The 18,717-nt window shown below is 40.3% G+C and overlaps 1 protein-coding gene and 1 pseudogene across 1 annotated transcript; one reads left to right on the forward strand and one right to left on the reverse strand.

Annotated features, from left to right (window-relative positions):
• Positions 1 to 509: 509 nt before the first annotated feature.
• LOC117495513 lies at positions 510 to 5,297 on the reverse strand (annotated as a pseudogene).
• A 4,931-nt stretch (positions 5,298 to 10,228) lies between these two features.
• LOC117495514 (C-type lectin domain family 6 member A-like) lies at positions 10,229 to 16,366 on the forward strand. The gene is made up of 7 exons (XM_034146791.1): positions 10,229 to 10,248; positions 10,736 to 10,871; positions 10,950 to 11,039; positions 11,245 to 11,415; positions 12,144 to 12,286; positions 12,504 to 12,607; positions 16,159 to 16,366. Exons 2-7 carry the CDS (start codon positions 10,802 to 10,804, stop codon positions 16,364 to 16,366), a joined length of 786 nt encoding a protein of 261 aa, XP_034002682.1. The 5' UTR covers positions 10,229 to 10,248; positions 10,736 to 10,801.
• Positions 16,367 to 18,717: the final 2,351 nt, after the last annotated feature.

The raw sequence follows: 18,717 nt of genomic DNA on the forward strand, positions 1-18,717 counted from the left end.
GCAATTAAGACACATTTTCTTCACCAGAAGGTTGCATTTTAGAGCCAGGAGTTCCCCCCCAAATCTTCTCGATAATACAATTACAAATTCAAATGTTTTTGTAGCACTGCAGCATACCCTTCCAGTCCAAAGTTTTCCACCAGGATAACACACCACCACCTTCTCAGGAGAGACATGTCATGCTAAAGAAAGAGCATCAATTTTCATTAAGTTTGTTATAAAATTTTAATGTGACTTCTTTCCTTAATACTTACAATGCTGAAGTCAAAGCTGGCCTCCATGGCAAAATACCAGGCATACTGTAATGAGAATTTTATTAAGACATGCAAGACATAATGTACACGTGACAGCTTATAACTCTGAGAAAGTAGTCACACACCTCCAATAAAATGTGCAGGGCTGATAATGCCACAAGAAACTATTCACTATTGCATGCATTTACAAATGAAAGGTGTTAAGGAGCAATCAATTGTGCCATATCACGGCCTTATCCTTACTCACCATTATCATGAAGACACCACAGTCATTCCCATGGGTCTGCTTCGGAAGCCCCTGTATGAAGAAAAGTTAGTAAGAGCATAATAGCCAATTGTGACAATACGATAGTGACATTGCAAACACCTCAAAATCCAGAGCAGTCTTCTCGGTCCAGGATCCTGCAATGATTTGCTGTGCAACACCCCTGGGAAAGCAAGAGCAAAACTAGGTCAAACATCAGAAATTATTAAAAAAGAGGGGGAACAAAACATTGTTGCTTCAGATTCAGAACATGAACCGCCAACTGTAGTCCACAGAACAGGGAACACAGTTGTAGAAAAATAACAGCCATTAACACGTTCAGACCATGCAAATAAAGTAAATCATGTTATTGGAAAAAGTTCAACGAGGAAGATTTCTCTTGGTTTCCCTTTCGATTGCGTTTGACTATTTCATTCAACTTCAGCTTTAAGGAAGCCAATCTTTTCTGACTATAACAATCCTTCCGTATTTAAAGGTGGGGTAGGTAAGTTTGAGAAAGCGGCTCGAGATACACTTGGTATATTCCATGGAATGCTCTTAACATCCCGATAGCAATGAATATCTGAAGTGCTTTGACAATAAATCCATAAAAAAATGTCATCTGTGGAAGCCGTAATACTGTAAAAAGTACGACCAATCATCTGAGCCGGCCCGGCTAAAATAACTGGATGGCCTACCTGCCTGTCAGCCTTCCATCTGTGCACAAACTTATCTCGTGCCCTCATTGGTCATGTGCGCGTTCGTGTGTGTTGGAGGAGGGGCTCTGTAAGGAAGTGGCAGATTTTCTCCGGTCGTGTATTTTCAAATTCTAGCAATCTCGAGCCGGTTTCTCAAACTTACCTACCCTACCTTTAAGGACTACAGTGCCTCCCGTTTGAACTTTTCTTTTTTAAACATAGTCTTAACATTATAGGCAGGTCAGGGTAACGTGACCACCAGAACACACACATCCAGGGTAACCTTAATAGATTCCTGTAGGGCTCACAGGGGAAACCCCCTGTTCTTCTGAAATATTGCGAATCCAGAAAGAACAGTTCTTTCTGGAGTGGCCTCATCACCTACAGGGAATATGCAGTCTGGACAATAAGCAAATAGTACACTTTGCGGGTAATAACATTGCCTCAACAAATTCACAAGCAAATGGCATGAGTAATGAAGGTTAAAGCTAAGAAATGTACAACCACATCCTTTCAATGTACAACAGGATGTCATATGCTGCATACAAAGTCTGTATATTTTCAGTGGGTATAATGAACTTACACACAGGAGAAAATGCCCTGGAACCCACAGTGGAATGATCAGGGCTTCCCTCTGATCAGCATCCTTCTGTTGAAAATGATGTACTGCATTTTCATAAAGTAATTTAGTAATGTGGTGTTGCAAAATCAGAAGACCTTTTAGTTAAGTGTTTGGAAACCATTTAAGTTTAATTTAGTATTTAGAACCAACACAGCCAATGTGCACATATCCAATGAGGGGCATGCCAATTGTAAAGTTAAGGATAACATCTCGGTTCATCATGTTTAATATTAGACTGAAAATATCTGCTCAATCACTTACTGGGAAATGGAGCAAAGGATCACAGTTGGAGGGGGGGAGCCATGTTGGGGGTAGATGAAGGTCGCAAATGAAAACATCCTTTCCCTGTATAGAATTCAACCATACCTAAAATTATGAAATGCTAAAAAAAAAAGTATGTAAAACATGTCTGAGTACCAGCTATGTATTGAACACAACTATGCATGTAAGCCATGACCTTTTCACCAAATCACATAAACTTTTCAGTATAAAAATATCTTTCATAAATAAATAGACACACCTGCATATTAGCCATGTCTTGGACCAGCCTTAGGCACCCATTTCCTACCTGTTGATATAGTTTATAGACAGTGTCAGACAATTAATTCCTGGCATATTTTTATCAAAACATACCTTCACCACTAAATTGGACAGTTGTAACGCACCATTGAGTCCATGTCTCTATGGAGTCCAAGCGTCAGCATGTTACTCCTGGTCAGGCAAGTTGGTCCATCTTTGATTATTATCTCCCCATCTGGCCTATCAACATCCAGGATATAGTTGATCTGGACGTGTACAAATAAGGAAAACAAATAACAGAGCATGAAGATTAGTCATGTTCCAAATTAATAAAATATTAAGGACAATAATGATAGTATGCAGAAACTTCAGTTTACCAGATGCTCCTGAAGGGGATGATCACCCTTTAGGGACCATGAGGCTCTGCAGGGCTTGAGTGATGAGATGATTGTTAAGGCCTCACATTTTTCTGAACATTGGTCCATGTTCTGTGCTTCTATTTATATTGTAATAAAAAAGAAAATGTAAAAAAAAATTATAAAAATAAAAAAGTAGATCACCATGCCTTGATCCATACACATCTTTGTCCACCGGAACCAGTTATACAGATATTCCATAACCGGCTGTCAACTCACCTTTGGGGTGTGCTGGAGTTGAAGTGCCACTTGGAAACAGTGCAGATGCTATAAAATATAAATAAGAAACAAACACAATGTGAAGACATTATTTTAAATAAAAAATATTTCACATTAACGCTTACGTACCCATTACAGCCTTTCCAGTTGGATCAAGAGTGATCTTCTCCGATGATATTTTCCTAAGTTCGGTCAGGGTTCTCTCATTTCTTTTGATGTTATGATGATGAATAGTACATCGCATGAGAAAGACATGGCTTCCCGGAGACATCATGTTCAGAAAATAGTTATTTTTTCTCATTTTGGAGAATAACTGCTCAGCTGTTTGAGAGTTGATCAAGCCGCGGAGTTCTGGGACAAGGCCAATTTTTCTTAAGCAATCTTTAGGGTCTTTCGTGTTTGCCTCATGGAAAGTGTCATAAAGAGCGTAGTGATCGGCAGATCCTGTAGTAGGGTGTCCATTCGTGTCCGCTGGCTCCTTCTTGAACTTTAACCAGGGCAAGTTTATTGTCAGCGCACTTTTCGCAGCAGACAGGAGATTTTCTGGTGTATCATCCGTCAGTCTGCCTTAATTTGGCCTGAAAGGCATCTTTTCTGGCTCACGCAAGTTGGTGTGAGTGACCAAACCTCTGGCAAAGTCATAGATTGCCACATTTGGCATGTGCTTAAAAGATAGCAGCATGTCTGCATAGTCTCGTGGACTTTCTGCTCTTACATTGAATTTAACTGCATTCACGATCCCACAAGGGCACATTATCACTGCCCAACCACCTTAACAGGAAAATAAATTAAAATATAAGTATATTATATATTTAAAACTCTAAAAGCAAAAATCTCATAAATTACGATAATTGTGCTTTGCAAAACTTACCAGATGCACCCCAGACCTTTTGGAACACCTTGTCATATGTACTGCGGCTTTTCATTTGCTCCCTCAAGCGGATGACGAGATCCATTTTTGATCCAGTTGAGTCAAGGCCACAGCTCTTCACCAAACTTCGCACTGCATTAACCTGTGAAAACATTGGCAATTACACATGGTCATCTAAGAACAATTACAGTTTGGGGGAAGCATCTTGTTAAATTAATGTCACCTTCAAGTTCATAATTTCATTTGTCAATCTGTCCTCTGTGATGTCCACCTCTGCCTGCTCTGTCAGGTTGGCCCGTTTCCTGCCTTGACCCTTCATGTATTCTGTGTTGAACACAATGTTGTTGGCCCTGGTCCGAGAACCTATCCAAGGTGCCCATTTATGGTACGATGGGGATACCACACATGGATTTGCAGCATTACCTAGGAAAGAGCCAAACAGACAAATTATGACCAACATTGTTTATATAAGGCTATATACACAAACGCACAGCTTATCCTGAAAAAACTCAAACTAAATGGTTAACAAATGCCTGCAGTTATACCTACTTGGCACAGTGCACTCTCAAAATTGCTCAAAGTTTACTTACTCTTCACAAAGCCTCGACAAAGGATCTCTTCGCTAACCGAATGCCAGAAGTCTTCAATGTCAACCTGGCCATCAAATTCAGGTGGTGGCTCTTGGAGGTCACTCGCTGAAAGACAAACAGTTGTCTAAATAACAGTTGGAATTGTAACTGACACAGAGATTTGAAGAAATGAGCACTCACTTGGCATGCTGAAGACTCCCTTTTTATGCAAATCCATAATCACCACAGGAGGATGATCTCCACAGTTTACACATGAGAAGTCATATGTATGTGATGACAGGGCTTCAAAATGAAGGTACCCATGGAGAATGGAGTCACGGTCTGGATACTTTTGCTTGTTTGTAGCTTGTAAAGCCTCTACAACTCTTCCCACTGCTGTATGGTTCTACAAGTGGATGTGGAGGAAAAACTGTCAGGTTGATATTACAATGGATAGGAACACATGTTAACACATACAACATATAAAACTTGTAGTACCTGTATAGAGTTCCTGAGAAATAGGCAGAAATGATGTGTCAAAATGACATGATCATTAAAATTATGCAGCCCCCTTGTCCACTCCTGGTATCGGTAAAATGTGCCACAAAGAACACATTTTTTACAATATGTTGTAATACCTGTAAAAAAGGATGGTGAACTTGTCAGTATCATGATGGTTACTGAATGACAAACCACATATTGGTCAAGCATGGAACTAAACACTTCAGCAATAACTATTACCGTCATGAAATGCAACCTACCCTCCACAATTCCAGTGACTGTGACAATCTTGGCTTTTTTAGAGATGGCAATGGGTTCAGAAAGAGGGACATTGCCTGGACACTTGTGGCAATAATTCTCTTGTGGAACCAAGTGCCTTGGCATATCTTCTGATGACTGTAATGATGCCAAGTTTCTTGGAAGGATTGTTGGCAGGGCTTTGTGGGATATAAGGTACTCTACCATTTCCACTAGTGCTTTTCCTTCTGGAGGATATAGAGGAATATCTTCAGCTTGTTGGTCATCTACCATAGGTGCTGCCTCAGATGAAAATGTTGTGGAAGAGTCTTCGTGACAAGATTGCATTTTCTTGAAAAAGTCAGGCCTGGATTGTTGCAGGTGCCACTTTGCAATTGATGTGTGTGGGCAGGATTTTCGAGGCTTGGTACAAGGGCAATGCCAAGTACTTTTATTATCGTCATAGTGGACCATGACCCTCCCCAATCTAGAATATGAGGAGATGTGTGATTCCAAAACCGAAAAATAAATGTGCCCATGTTCTTGGCTAAGGTACACCTCAACACTCAGTGGTGCACCTTCTGTATCAGCAGCCAGCTTCCTTCTCAGACACTCACTCTCTGTGTTCTTGCTAAACCACTTGTTCACTACCATGTCTGTGAGAATCCCTTCATCGTGAACAATAGGTGAATTGGTGACCAGAGGGCTGTACGTCAAGGACTGGACATGGACGCAGTCAAACCCGACTAGCCCACTTCTCCGTGCATAGTCATATGCCCTGTTGCACATTTCCAACTGACAGGTGATACCTAAGTTAGATTTTTGGACATGAATACAGTGCACAGCACCCTTAAAGGTCCTGGAAACTGCAAAAAGTCCCCTTTTTTGATCTACGCACTGTGATTTTAGGTGGCGATTTGCTGTGATGTCCGATGTTTTGGATGAGTGGTGCCTTTGTATGTGCATTTGTAGGTTTTTCCTTTTTAATTGTAGGCTACAAAAACAACATGTTGTTGTTTTGCGCTTTGACATCAAAATGTTGGGGGCTGTGGAAATATTGTGGCGTGTTGCTGCAGCAGCCGGAGCCATCACTGGAGCGGCCGTCGGGGCCATCACTGGAGCGGTCGTCGGGGCCATCACTGGAGCGGTCGTCGGGGCCATCACTGGAGCGGTCGTCGGGGCCATCACTGGAGGAGTCGTTGTGGTTGCTGGGGCCGCCGCCAACGTAGTTGGATGTTCAGTGCAGCAGTTTTTAAAGTGACTGATAAACATCTCCTTTCTCCCAATGATTCTTGGGCAAAAGCCACAGTGATAATGGCTACTGGCCACACATTTTAGATGGCATTTATAAACATTATAACCTAAAAAAAGAGACAGAAAGTGGTTTAGAGGATTCTAGAAACAAACCAACATGAATTTCTTGTAAATATGCAATTTGAAACAAGGTGTTTGTGCGAGAGCAATAAATAATCATGTCACCAACAATAATATTTTTGCCTATAAACTGAATTTTTGCAGATTGAATGTGTGATTATGCTCATATTGTGCCTACCCCAAATAAGGATACTTTTCCAGCATTATTAACACTTCATAACCTGAATATAAATCTAATTTTTAATGTTCAATTTATAATTCTAAATTAATTTACACCAAGGATGTCCTGGGGCACAGAAATAACACATGTATCCATAATGTGTGAGGCATTAAACGCATCTAACAAGTAACATGTAATGTAATGTGATGAAGTATACAATGATCATATTGAATTATAGATGTACTTACCTCCATATTTCACAAGTGCCCTCTGGTGGCTCTGCAAATGAGCCATCAGACCAGGGTATGACCCGGTCCTTTCACAAAATGGACACTGGAAGGTGTCCGAGTCCAATTTGTTGAGCTCTGGGCGTGCTCCATCACGGAGTGTTGTGTTGTTTGTCTATAGGTGAATAAAATAGAATGCAATTTCAGTGACTTTAATATTGGAAATAGTTAACTCCTTAAACAAGCAGCAATGGACTGGCCTGTATAATCCTATGGGACAAAGCTGGTCATACTTCCTCACTTTCAGAAGGTAACCCTTTAACTGCCAGCGCCACCATTTGGTAGAGCACATTTTGTGTCTTGATATCTTGTCAGCCAGCTCTACCCTTTTGGTTGACATGTTATGCACAAAACAACCTCTAGATGTCACTGTGGTTCGAACAGAAAGCCCTTCAGCTAGTTTACATCTTTATATATACAGTCTATGGTTTAAATGTCAGGCCTACAGCATGGCCACAAACCCCATCTAAAAACAGAGGCCTGATTGCATCCACCTGGGTTACTTGGCTCTACCCAATAACTATATATCATTTAACTTTAAACCACACTTAAAATAATAATATAATTATACATATGTGCATGTCAGTATAGCAGCTAATACATGTTTGTTTTTTTAAAACATTCAAATGTGAAAGACACCTTCAATGAATATTTAAAACTTACACAAAATCAGATTCTTGTAAAAATGCGAGGACATGCATTGTTCCATCTGTCAAGCTAAAATATATACATATATCTTAGCTCTTAGCTTGACATGCTAACTGAACGAGCATGTTCAGTTAGCATATATGCTAACTGAACGTCGAGCATGTCAAGCTAAGAGCTAAGATATATATATATATATATATATATATATATATATATATTTATATGTATTCCATTCCTTTACATTTAATATTTAAAATACAAATTAGCAAAATAAACACAATTACACTGCGCTAAACAGCCACATCGACAAACAAACGAGAACCTAAATAGTATGTAATTATATCTAAAACCACAATACGTTAATTACCTGTACTCGGTGCGCCATATTGTTTGTCTGTTCTCTGTAAACCTCATGTCTCCTTAAATATCCTTTCGTCAGCGTCAGTGTCGTCAATTCGCTTTTAATCTGCCATGTACGGTAATGTCTCTCAGCCACCGTAGTGTCGTGTCAGGTGGGCGTGTCGTGTAGTGGGCGTGTCGTGTAGTGTCGTGTACTGGCCGCGGCCGCAGCTAGACCCTTCTCCTAGATTCCACCGGGTCCGTCTGCGCCGCGTCACGGCTGCGCCGCGGTTTTGGTCCAGCCTCCTCCGGCATACCCTACCAGGCGCGTTTCAGAAGCATTTCAGAAGCGGAGCGTCTTGCCTGCCGGCTCGCAGTTTTTGTTGATTTGGGCATATTTCCTGGACAGGCTACTTTGTACAGACAAAGTTAATAATAACTGTAATATTCCAGTTATAAACGACATGAATCAAAGATGTGTTGCTGTATTTTAGTGGTAAAAAAATGCATTCATCATCATAATTATTCTATATATATAATTTACACAGTGCCTGTAAACCGGAGGAGAACGCTGGCATTTCTCCTCCTACTTGAAAGACTACGGAGGGATAGGGTCTGCAAAATTAGTTTGTGTGTGTGTATATAGAATGGGGAGGCTGTGGCGCAGTGGACTAGTGCGTTGGTGTTCGGCTCAGAGGAGCACAGGTTCAAACCCCACTGCACTCAGCATGTCGTTGTGTCCCTGGGCAAGACACTTCACCCCAAATTGCTCCTGTGGGGATTGTCCACAGTATATTGAGTATGTATGCTTTGGATAAAAGCGTCTAACATGTAATGTAATGTAATGGAGGAGACATCTGATTGGCTATATAGAACAAAGTACAAGTACGAATCGGGTCACCGTCAGGGGAGTCTCAAAAAACCCACACATGAATGCACAGCGATCCATGCACAGAAAGCGGGTTGTGTTTGCAGGTGCAGCGGTTTTAAACGGAAAACAAATATGTGTGGATCAAAAATACATATGTAAAACTTTTTTCTGTGTAAAACTTTTATTTACATGTAGCCTATATGAGGAAACGGAAAACATGCGACATAACTCTCTGAACAACACAACCCTCTGATGCGTGTGTTGATAGCTTGGCACGCCACTTCCCTGGAACCGTTGCTGCTTCCAGTGTTTCCTCCTGAAGTCTTTGATCACTACCCAGTCACCGGGCTTGAAGTGGTGTTGTGGCGCATCAGCTGGCGTCTGCAGTACGGCTTTCATTCAAGAACCCCTTGTGCGTTTAATTAACACAGCCATGCTACAGCAGTGAGCAGGAGAGGTGGGGAAAGGTGGGGCTATCGTTATTTTTTCAGGAAATATTCGTATAGAGGTGATTACACGGACTCGGTTGACCCCCCAGAGCGTTTCGTTTGCAAATCTATCCACCTTGGGACTCGTTATCGTTTGTGGGGTCAGTTTCTATCGGCCTCGTGTAAATAATAGGGCTATACGCACGCGAAACTATGCAGATACAAGCAGTTTTCTCCTTGTGTAAACGGCGCCTAGAAAACTGCTCTGGGGGGTCAACCGAGTCCGTGTAATCACCTCTATACGAATATTTCCTGAAAAAATAACGATAGCCCCACCTTTCCCCACCTCTCCTGCTCACTGCTGTAGCATGGCTGTGTTAATTAAACGCACAAGGGGTTCTTGAATGAAATAATATTATAAAAGGCAAACCAGAATTGTTAACGCCCAATATACTCCTTAAACAAAATAAACAGAGTCAGATTTCATGCATTGATCCATTATATTGACAAAGGAGGATCTCACCCGGTGTTTGTAGAGAATATCTCTCTGAGCGAGTCCTCTCCACGGAGACATGCTCCTCCTCCTGTCAGTAGCTACTGCTAGTGCTACTGCTACTGACCATGCTACAGATATTAGTGCAAACATATACAGCTCCTCTACCACAACCATCAGCAACAAGTGGACATGGAGAATTACATGAACTACATGTTGCTAAATCCACGGTGGGGTGTAAACAGAAGGGTAGCCATGGCAACATTGCTGCGGGGCTGCTGCGGAGTCTTCTTCACTGCTTTTGGTGTATTTTGTGGCGGAAGTTACAGCGCCACTTACAGTCCCGGCATATGTACTACAGCGTTTCCAGCGGTCTCGTTTGAACAGACACGTTAAATGAAACAAATGCATGTGAACGGAACACTTTTTTGAATACACATACTGTGCATAAACGCAAACGGTCCCGTGTGAGCGGGGCATACAGTAGTTCAACAAAAGGTAACTTAAATTGTCTCAACTTTCAGAAACTAAAATTACATTAACAGAATAATATTCTTTATATCTGTGCCAGTTCGTCTTGTGCCTTGGGCCATCAAGAGAGCCAGCTTTTCACGCCAACAAATATTTGTAGCTGCTTTCACAATGATGACATGCTATTCTCTTTTTATTAATCAGTAAAATAGATCTTTACAGGAATATTTTGAATATTATTAATCTTTATGGCTTTGTAAGATTATATGTCTCTATTTAACACAATGGACATGATTATCACATTTGTTTCAGTCTTACATTTTTATTGTCACTGTGCTTTTTAATATTTTCATATCAATAAAGTTAGTATTTCCTGATCATCTTCTTCTTTTTTTTTATATGTAAAATGACCTGTGACTTCCTCAAATGATGTGTGACTTCCTCAAATGATGTGTGACTTCCTCAAAAAGATAAAGCATTTAGAAATTCAAACCAGCAACCACACTTTCCCCAGTCACATACTTCAGGATACTTGCTGCAGAGCTGACCTTCTAGGAAAGAGTTGGCATTCCCATGAGCAATGGAGAAAATCTATGACAATGCTGTTGATGTCAAAACCCTAAGCTCAAGATCATCAACAATACAAGAAGGTAAGAGTGTCAGACAGAGTGCACTGTGGATTTTGGATTTACTGTACTTTTTTACTCCCTGGTCTTCTCTGTGTTCAGGTCCCAGGAGACTTCTCAGAGCGTCTGTTCTCGGTCTGGGGCTGCTGAGTGTTTTCCTGCTGGCTGGACTCATCGGCCTCGCTGTCCACTGTGAGTCTTTCTTTTAATACGTTTAATAATGTCATTTTGAACGTGTGATTTTAAGGAGCAATATTCTGCTCTGAAAGATGCACATTTGACCAAAACATCTATCGTTTTTCTACTTTTCTCCTAGGGCCAAATTAGGAAAATATTGACTTTGGTTTGTGTCAGTATGATTGCATCAGGTAATAAGAAACATCTATTTTCATTTCAGACCATTACTCAGTAGGTGGTGCCGCTGCAGATTTCTCCGCTGTCAAAGCAGACCTGTCCTCAGTGACTGAAGAGAGAGACAACCTCACTGAGCGTCTCCAGGCCAGAGATCAGCTGATCAACCAGCTGAAGGCCAACCTCACTGAAAAGACCAGAGAGGTTGAGTCTTTGAGTGAGTGCTTCATGTGGGGGGCTTTGCATAGGGTTCGGTATGTGTAAGATATCAATTATCATAATATGTTTTGCAAAATACCTCAATATTGATATTCTAAGGCTGACTATTGATCCTTTCATAACATAGTTACAGAATGAAACTTTTCATTAATGATAATTAAGAATTGGTTTTTAATGACTTAGTTGTGAGTGATTTCATTTATAGTTTGTTTTATTTTTCTTCACCCACCATATTTATATTTCTCTGTAAACTATGCTTATGGCCAGTTTCCTTGTCTAAATTACTTTAATATAAGCAATAGGAAGAAGAACTTAGAGGTAGTTTGTTCCAGATATTTGCAGCATAATAATAATAATAAAGGATAACAAGGTTTCAAACCAATTTAGAACTGTTGACGAAAGTCAGACCCAGTTTTCCAGTCGGTCTAGTAACTAACACCGAGATGTTGCCACTGTCTGTGTTTAAGTGGATGTCATTGAAGACTTTAACAAGATCAGTCTCAGTGCTGTGGTGCCTGACTAGATCACATCCAAACAGTTATTTAAATCCCAAAAAAGAGAAGTAGTTGTTCTGCAATGAAATGTGTGATCTCTTTTGATCCCTCTAAAAATGCTTAATAAATATTTGTTTTCATTATTATTACAAAAGTGACATATAATGCACTCAAGAGTTCCATATTTCAGCAGTTAAAGCAGTAAATCAACAAGATCTTACTACTTTTACAGAGAAATCGTGTCCTGAAGGATGGAGGAAGTTTGATAGTTCCTGTTATCTCTTCTCTACTGAGAAACGTTCATGGGAACAAAGCAGAGACAACTGCACAGCCAGAGGAGCACATCTGGTGATCGTAGACAGTGAGGAAGAACAGGTAATGTGTGCTGCTTTAACACTTGTGATTGTATAACTCCTGCTTTTATCAATCAATAATGTTTTTATTGTACATATACTAGCAAATGTGTCTATCAGCTATAATGATTACATCACAACAATGGTGTTGGTTACATATTTCTGAGCTAGTAAAAAGGGAAAAGTTATCTGAATGTTGATGTCCATCCCAGTAAACTGCATTTTTAATATGTGAACAGGAAATCATAACTAGCATGACCAAGAAAGACACTTGGATTGGTTTGAGTGACAGAGAAGAGGAGGGGACCTGGAAATGGGTGGATGGATCTCCACTGACCCTGACGTAAGGCTTTACTTTGGTTTTAAATACAGACGCTGGTTTATGTTGTGACCTTTCTAAATGTTTCACATGTTTCTGTAATGGGAGTTAACACAACACACAGGATGCATTTAAACGTAGGGTGTCTGCCCCTTTCACCAGAAGACTCATTTGGGTTTTAAGAAAAGAACATGGCTGTATTACTTATAGTTATTTGTATTTGATGTCCAATCTTTTAGTTCATCTTGTTTTCCTGTAATACCTGTTAGGTTTTGGATAGAAGGAGAGCCTAATGATCAGAAAGGAGAGGACTGTGCCCACATCAAACCTGACACCAAAAGGTGGAACGACGCGTCCTGTGAGCACGATCTGCATTGGATCTGTGAGAAAGAAGCTTAACATTGGTGTCTGTTTGGATACCAAACATGCAATCGTGCTTTTACAATTTATTTTAAATTGAGTTATTTAAAACTATTCAAAATGCCTGATTTCATGAATAAGAATTACGTTTCATGACTCGCAAAATCACAATTAGTTTTTTGTTTTTTTTTCAAACTAATATCAGCAATAAATAAATAGTCATTTAATATGTTTTTGCCAACTTTTATTTGACTCAATTAAATTAGTATTTGTAATAATCCTTTTACATATCAACATAAAAACAGCTTCCTAAAAACATCTGCTGATAAGCCCACAGTTCCTGAAAGCTATAATATTGAAGGTGCCTTATTGAGCAGAATATGATATAAATAAGAAGAATAAAAACTGTCAAACATTATTGAATAATTCAGAAATATACAACAATACTCTAGTCTCAGCATTGGTCTAACTTGTTCAAATGTGTAAAATAGCCTGTGTGTTTATACAGTATGTTTCCTAACAATGACCTCTTGTGGCCATGTGAGTACAAATCTATTGCAGGTATTTAACATGCATAGGTACCAGCCACTTTGTACATACTGTAAGAACTAGTGCTGTAAATTAATACAAACATGTACGTATGTTTATCACAATAATAATCTGGGACTTTAACTGCAGGATTTGCTCATGATTCATTAAAAAAGTAAACTGCCTTTTATTTGAAGTTAATTACAGACCTTTAGTAAATGGGCAAATTAGATATAGCTAGATCAGAAAATGGCAACTTTCGTTGAGCATGCATACAAAGATAAAAACCGTAAAAAAATATTGTGGGTGTATTACATGTTCTCTGACAAGATAAAGCTCTTCCACTTCAACACATTGCTGTTATCAGATAAAAAGCAGCTTTACCACTTCACCTTTTTTTCTCAAAGTGAACAACTCCTCCCTGAAAGTTGTCTTGAATGATGTGCACTTTTTATATTTATGATCAGCAGCATACAGAGTACTTCAGAGGAAAGACATTTGTGTTTATCAGCATTTAAAATTAAGATCCCTGCTTTCACAACAATGTCATGCTATTCTCTTTTTATTAACCAGTAAAACAGATCTATACAGGATCAATACATTTAGAATATTATTAATCTTTATGGCTTTGTAGGATGATATGTCTCTATTTAACACAATGGACTTGATTATCTCACTTGTTTCAGTCTTAAATCTGTATTGTCAATGTGCTTTGGCAATAGTATGTTTTTAATATGGGCATGTCAATAAAGCTTATTTGAATTTGTCTTGACTCTCAACTCTTGTTCTGTTGTCACATGTGTTATCATTATTTTCAGTTTACCCGTGCAGGGTTAAGTATGGATGCACTGTTGGGAAATACAAGAAAGGTGATACAAATTATGTACACAGGTTTAGAAGCTCTAAAAGGTGCATTTTTGAGAAGTGATTGGAGAACTATGTGTAAAGGAGAGTTGTTACAACACAAAAAACACCAGAATTTAAACTATGAACATTAATATAATTTCACTATTAGTTAAAGGTGGGGTAGGTAAGTTTGAGAAACCGGCTCGAGATACACTTTTTGTTATATTCCATGGAATGCTCTTAACATCCCGATAGCAATGAATATCTTAAGTGCTTTGACAAAAAATCCATAAAAAAATGTCATCTGTGGAAGCCGTAGTACTGTAAAAGCACGACCAATCATTTTAGCCGGCCCTGCTAAAATAACTGGATGGCCTACCTGCCTGTCAGCCTTCCATCTGTGCACAAACTTATCTCGTGCCCTCATTGGTCATGTGCACGTTCGTGTGTGTTGGAGGAGGGGCTTTTTCAAAATCTAGCGCACTCGAGCTGGTTTCTCCAAAATTACCTACCCCACCTTTCATGGCCTAAACAACCCAATTAAAAAAGTGCTTATACAAATGAAACATCAAGGTGGAGATATTGTATTTATGCAAGAAACACATCTGTCAAAAGTACTGTGCAACATTGTTGATAAATGCAAGCACCGACACCTGTCTGCTCTCACATTCCCGCATTATGTCTTGCGGGAACGAATGAAGTCCAGGGCAAATAATTGCAAGTCTCTTCAATGCGCATGTCACAAAACGTGATGCATTGTGGGACATGTAGTTTATGGGCAACCTGCTTCTGTAAAGTGGCAGTAACCGTATAATAAACGTATTATATTCTTTGTAAGCTCTTGCGGGGCCACATAAAATGAAGTTGCGGGCCGGATTTGGCCCCCGGGCCTTGAGTTTGAGACCCCTGCATTAACCCATTGAGTTACTCAATCCAACCTTATTCTTTATCAAGTGGATCTTGTTGTGGAGATCCAGCACTCACACAACAGGAAAGAATGAAACAGAGAGGAACCAATACTCCACAAACACAGATATAGCTGATAAGTAATTATTATTTAGTTGTTGCAACAAACAAACAATAATGGGAAGTACATCACCTGCTGCCACAGCAGCCAATCGCGGAAATGCCCCCAAGAACAGAAGAAACACAGGGCTAGATATACTTTTCTAAATGACACACGAACATGTTCCCCAAACATGTTTAACGCACACACATTTTATCATGCAGCCAACCACACAAATGTCACATGTTTTTCTCTCTGAAAGCTATACCTGTACTGTATATGTTTAAACGTCATCATCTCATGACATCTTTAGGATTAGTTAACTAACAAAGGTTAACTGTTTTTATAACCCGAGGCCTTCTCTGCACTTCCTATACCCTCGGTGTCAGCTCACTTAAAATGAATACATCTATTGATAATTCAGAACGACCATTGTCTCTCTAACTGTGTGTGACCCAACTCAGTAACACACATCATATGGAATACCATGTGATCATTAATGAATATCATAAATACGCTGTATTAAACATTCTGCCATAACAATCTTGTAAGGAGTCATAAAAGTCCAGAAAGGGTTTCCATGTTCTAATAAAGGTGTTAGAGGAGCCCCTGAGTAAGAACTTAATTTTCTCTAACTGTAAGAAGTACATAACATATTTGACCCACTGAGAAAAGGATGGAGGGGAATGTTGCTTCCATTTTAGAAGAATCAAACGTCTCGCAAGAAGTGTAGAAAAGGCTCTTTGGTAGGGTCTGGGTGATTTTTGGAGACTAGCTGTCACTCTATCCAGAGTGGCAACCGGTTTTCATATCGACTTTCTTCTTCTTCCTCCAGGCCTGAGCGTTGGGAGGAGGTGAAGAGGGCGGTGGACTGGGTCTGCTGGGCGGACCGGCAGTACCCGTGTGTCTACAGCCGGCTGGAGTTTGGATTCAGCTGGGAGTCCTCCACCCGCCAGCTGCTGGGCTTCGAAGGCCTCCCTCCCTTCTCCGCTCTCAGGGGACTGAACCTGCAGAAGACCGTCCACCAGGTTCTGGTCCACTGAGCAGGATAGTGAGAGGGAGGCAGTGGCGGTTCTACGGGGTGGCACGGGGTGGCAGCTGCCACCTCAGAAAAATGCCTTGCCACCCCAGCTGCCACCCCAGTTGGCAGCTTTGTTTTGAAAGAAAAGTTGTGGCTCATCGGACATTTATGAGAGAAAATCTCTAATATCCGAGTGCAAGTGAATGCAGCACAAGACGCGAGCCTTGTAACCCCTCCCCCGGCCCTGGCGCGAGCTTGGAAATATGATTGGCGGCGATTTCATTTGAACGGGGGACAGCGCAAAACGAGAAGCATTTCGGATCCAAGAAGACGGAAGGAATGAGGTATTTGCGGTCTACAATGACAGAGAAGAGACTGTCAAGTTTGGCTGTACTCAGCATTGAATCAAAATGCACTAAAGCTTTAAATCTTAATAAGTTTGTGAGGCGTTTTGCTGAACATGATGGTAATCGCCACATTCAGCTGTAATAGGCATGCCAACTTGATGCTCTGCTCACGGATGACTCGATGAGCATATACAACTGTTAAGATGATGACCTTACGTGTGTATAAGTGGGGGTCTGCCCCCAAAAAACAGTTTCAAGTCCTGAGAGAGTCAAATAAGGTGTGTAAAACTTCACTGCCCAGCCAAAAAAAAGTAACCACTTTGATTTAACTAGGCCAAGGACTTTCCACTGGATAATAACTGCAGCGATGTATATGTTTTAGCTGAATACACGTTTTTTAACCCTAATTGATGCAGTTAGTCACTTCTTTAATGTTTGTTCTTTCTGATGTAAAGTCCAGGTTGTAACTGTTTGCAGTAAAGTCGTGGGGCGTTGAACTGTTCTTTTGATTCTTATGATATATGATAGTAATTATTTGTCTTTCAAATTTGAAGGAGGGTGAGCAAGCATCTTGAGGAACATTCATCATCAACTCCTCCAAAAAATATAGTTTATTCAATAATAAATGAATATGTGAATCATAACAGTGATTGACAGCTGATAGGAATAATATGATTGTTAATAGTATCATATTAATTTAGACAAACATCGACGAGACAGTTAATTAATGTACTTATTGCAGCAGTCTGCATAGATGTGGTACCCCTGCTGGTCTAAGAGTGAGACAAACCAGGCGCGCCGGATTCATTTTAGAAGTGGGGGGGCCAAAAAAGTGCGTGTGTATGGCCCAATCCCAAACTACGCCCGACACACTCCCCCTCCGGGACGGAGTGAACTCCGTGGAGTGACACATGAGGCTCCCTCCTGTCAGATGGAGGGAGACAGCGGCAAGCTTTGGGACAAACTCCCCTCTCTCCGGCAGAAACAGGAAATGCCGTAACTACAACGGTTTCAAATCAGCATCTCTTTGACAAAAAATGTAAATTAATAACTCAAATAAAACTCCAAACATCTTTAATTGTGTTACTTTTTTGTAAAGCTCTTTTAGTTTTAAACCTTATGTTTATAAGCTTATTAGTTTTTGCAACAGTCTGTAAATATACACAACTTTATAATAAAATGCACACAATTACCTTTTTCTAGACTAAACACAGGTAGCCTATGATCCTAAGTTAAAAACATATGAGGTTATCATGAGGTTGTTAACATCGCAGTTTATCAGTGGGTTATTGATTCTGCATCAGTCTTAGGACTGTCATACTATGAAGTCTTCATGGACAACATAATCAGCTGATCATCGTACAGTCAGAGACAACTGTTCATGGAGGCTTGGGCACTTTTTCCAGTTATTAACTCCGGTATTAACATAGCTATCATCTCCACATTTTGAGAAAGTTACAAGCCGTTTGACAGCAGCAAATCTGCATATTTCACAGAAGGCCCGTTTAGTGGTTTTGCAAATAATTAACCACTCTCTGTTTTTGTACCATTCTGCGTTGAAGTACCTTTCTCTTTGCCCAGACGATCTAGCGGTCTCCTTTTTTTCGACAGTTAGCTGTACAGCTTTACCCGCCTCAATGTCCCGACAACAAACCTCCATGCAGTCAGAACCAGCCTGTTTCGGTTCAACGATGGCGGTGGGGGTGGCGGCGGCGGTTTTGACAGTCTCTGCGGCCGCAGAGCTGCTGCTTTTGGGTTTATCTATTCTCGCTTCGCTGGTTCTTCTATGATTGATGAAGGTCCAGGCTCCGGAGAAGTGGATGTCAGGGATGTGCAGTGGCGTTTTTATATGTACAAAAGTGGTGGGGCACAAAAAACTTAGATGTCTATATATAAGCTTCTGCAGTGACGTGCAGTGAGGTTCATGGCTGGTGAGGCACTGGCACTGACTCTTCAGGTTTACAAATATTATATTTTGACCTAAACCAAAATATAATATTATTTTCAAAAGCTTTTTTTGTCTGAT

This window comes from Trematomus bernacchii, unplaced genomic scaffold, assembly GCF_902827165.1.
Source record: "Trematomus bernacchii unplaced genomic scaffold, fTreBer1.1, whole genome shotgun sequence".
Classification (NCBI taxonomy): Eukaryota; Metazoa; Chordata; class Actinopteri; order Perciformes; family Nototheniidae; genus Trematomus; species Trematomus bernacchii.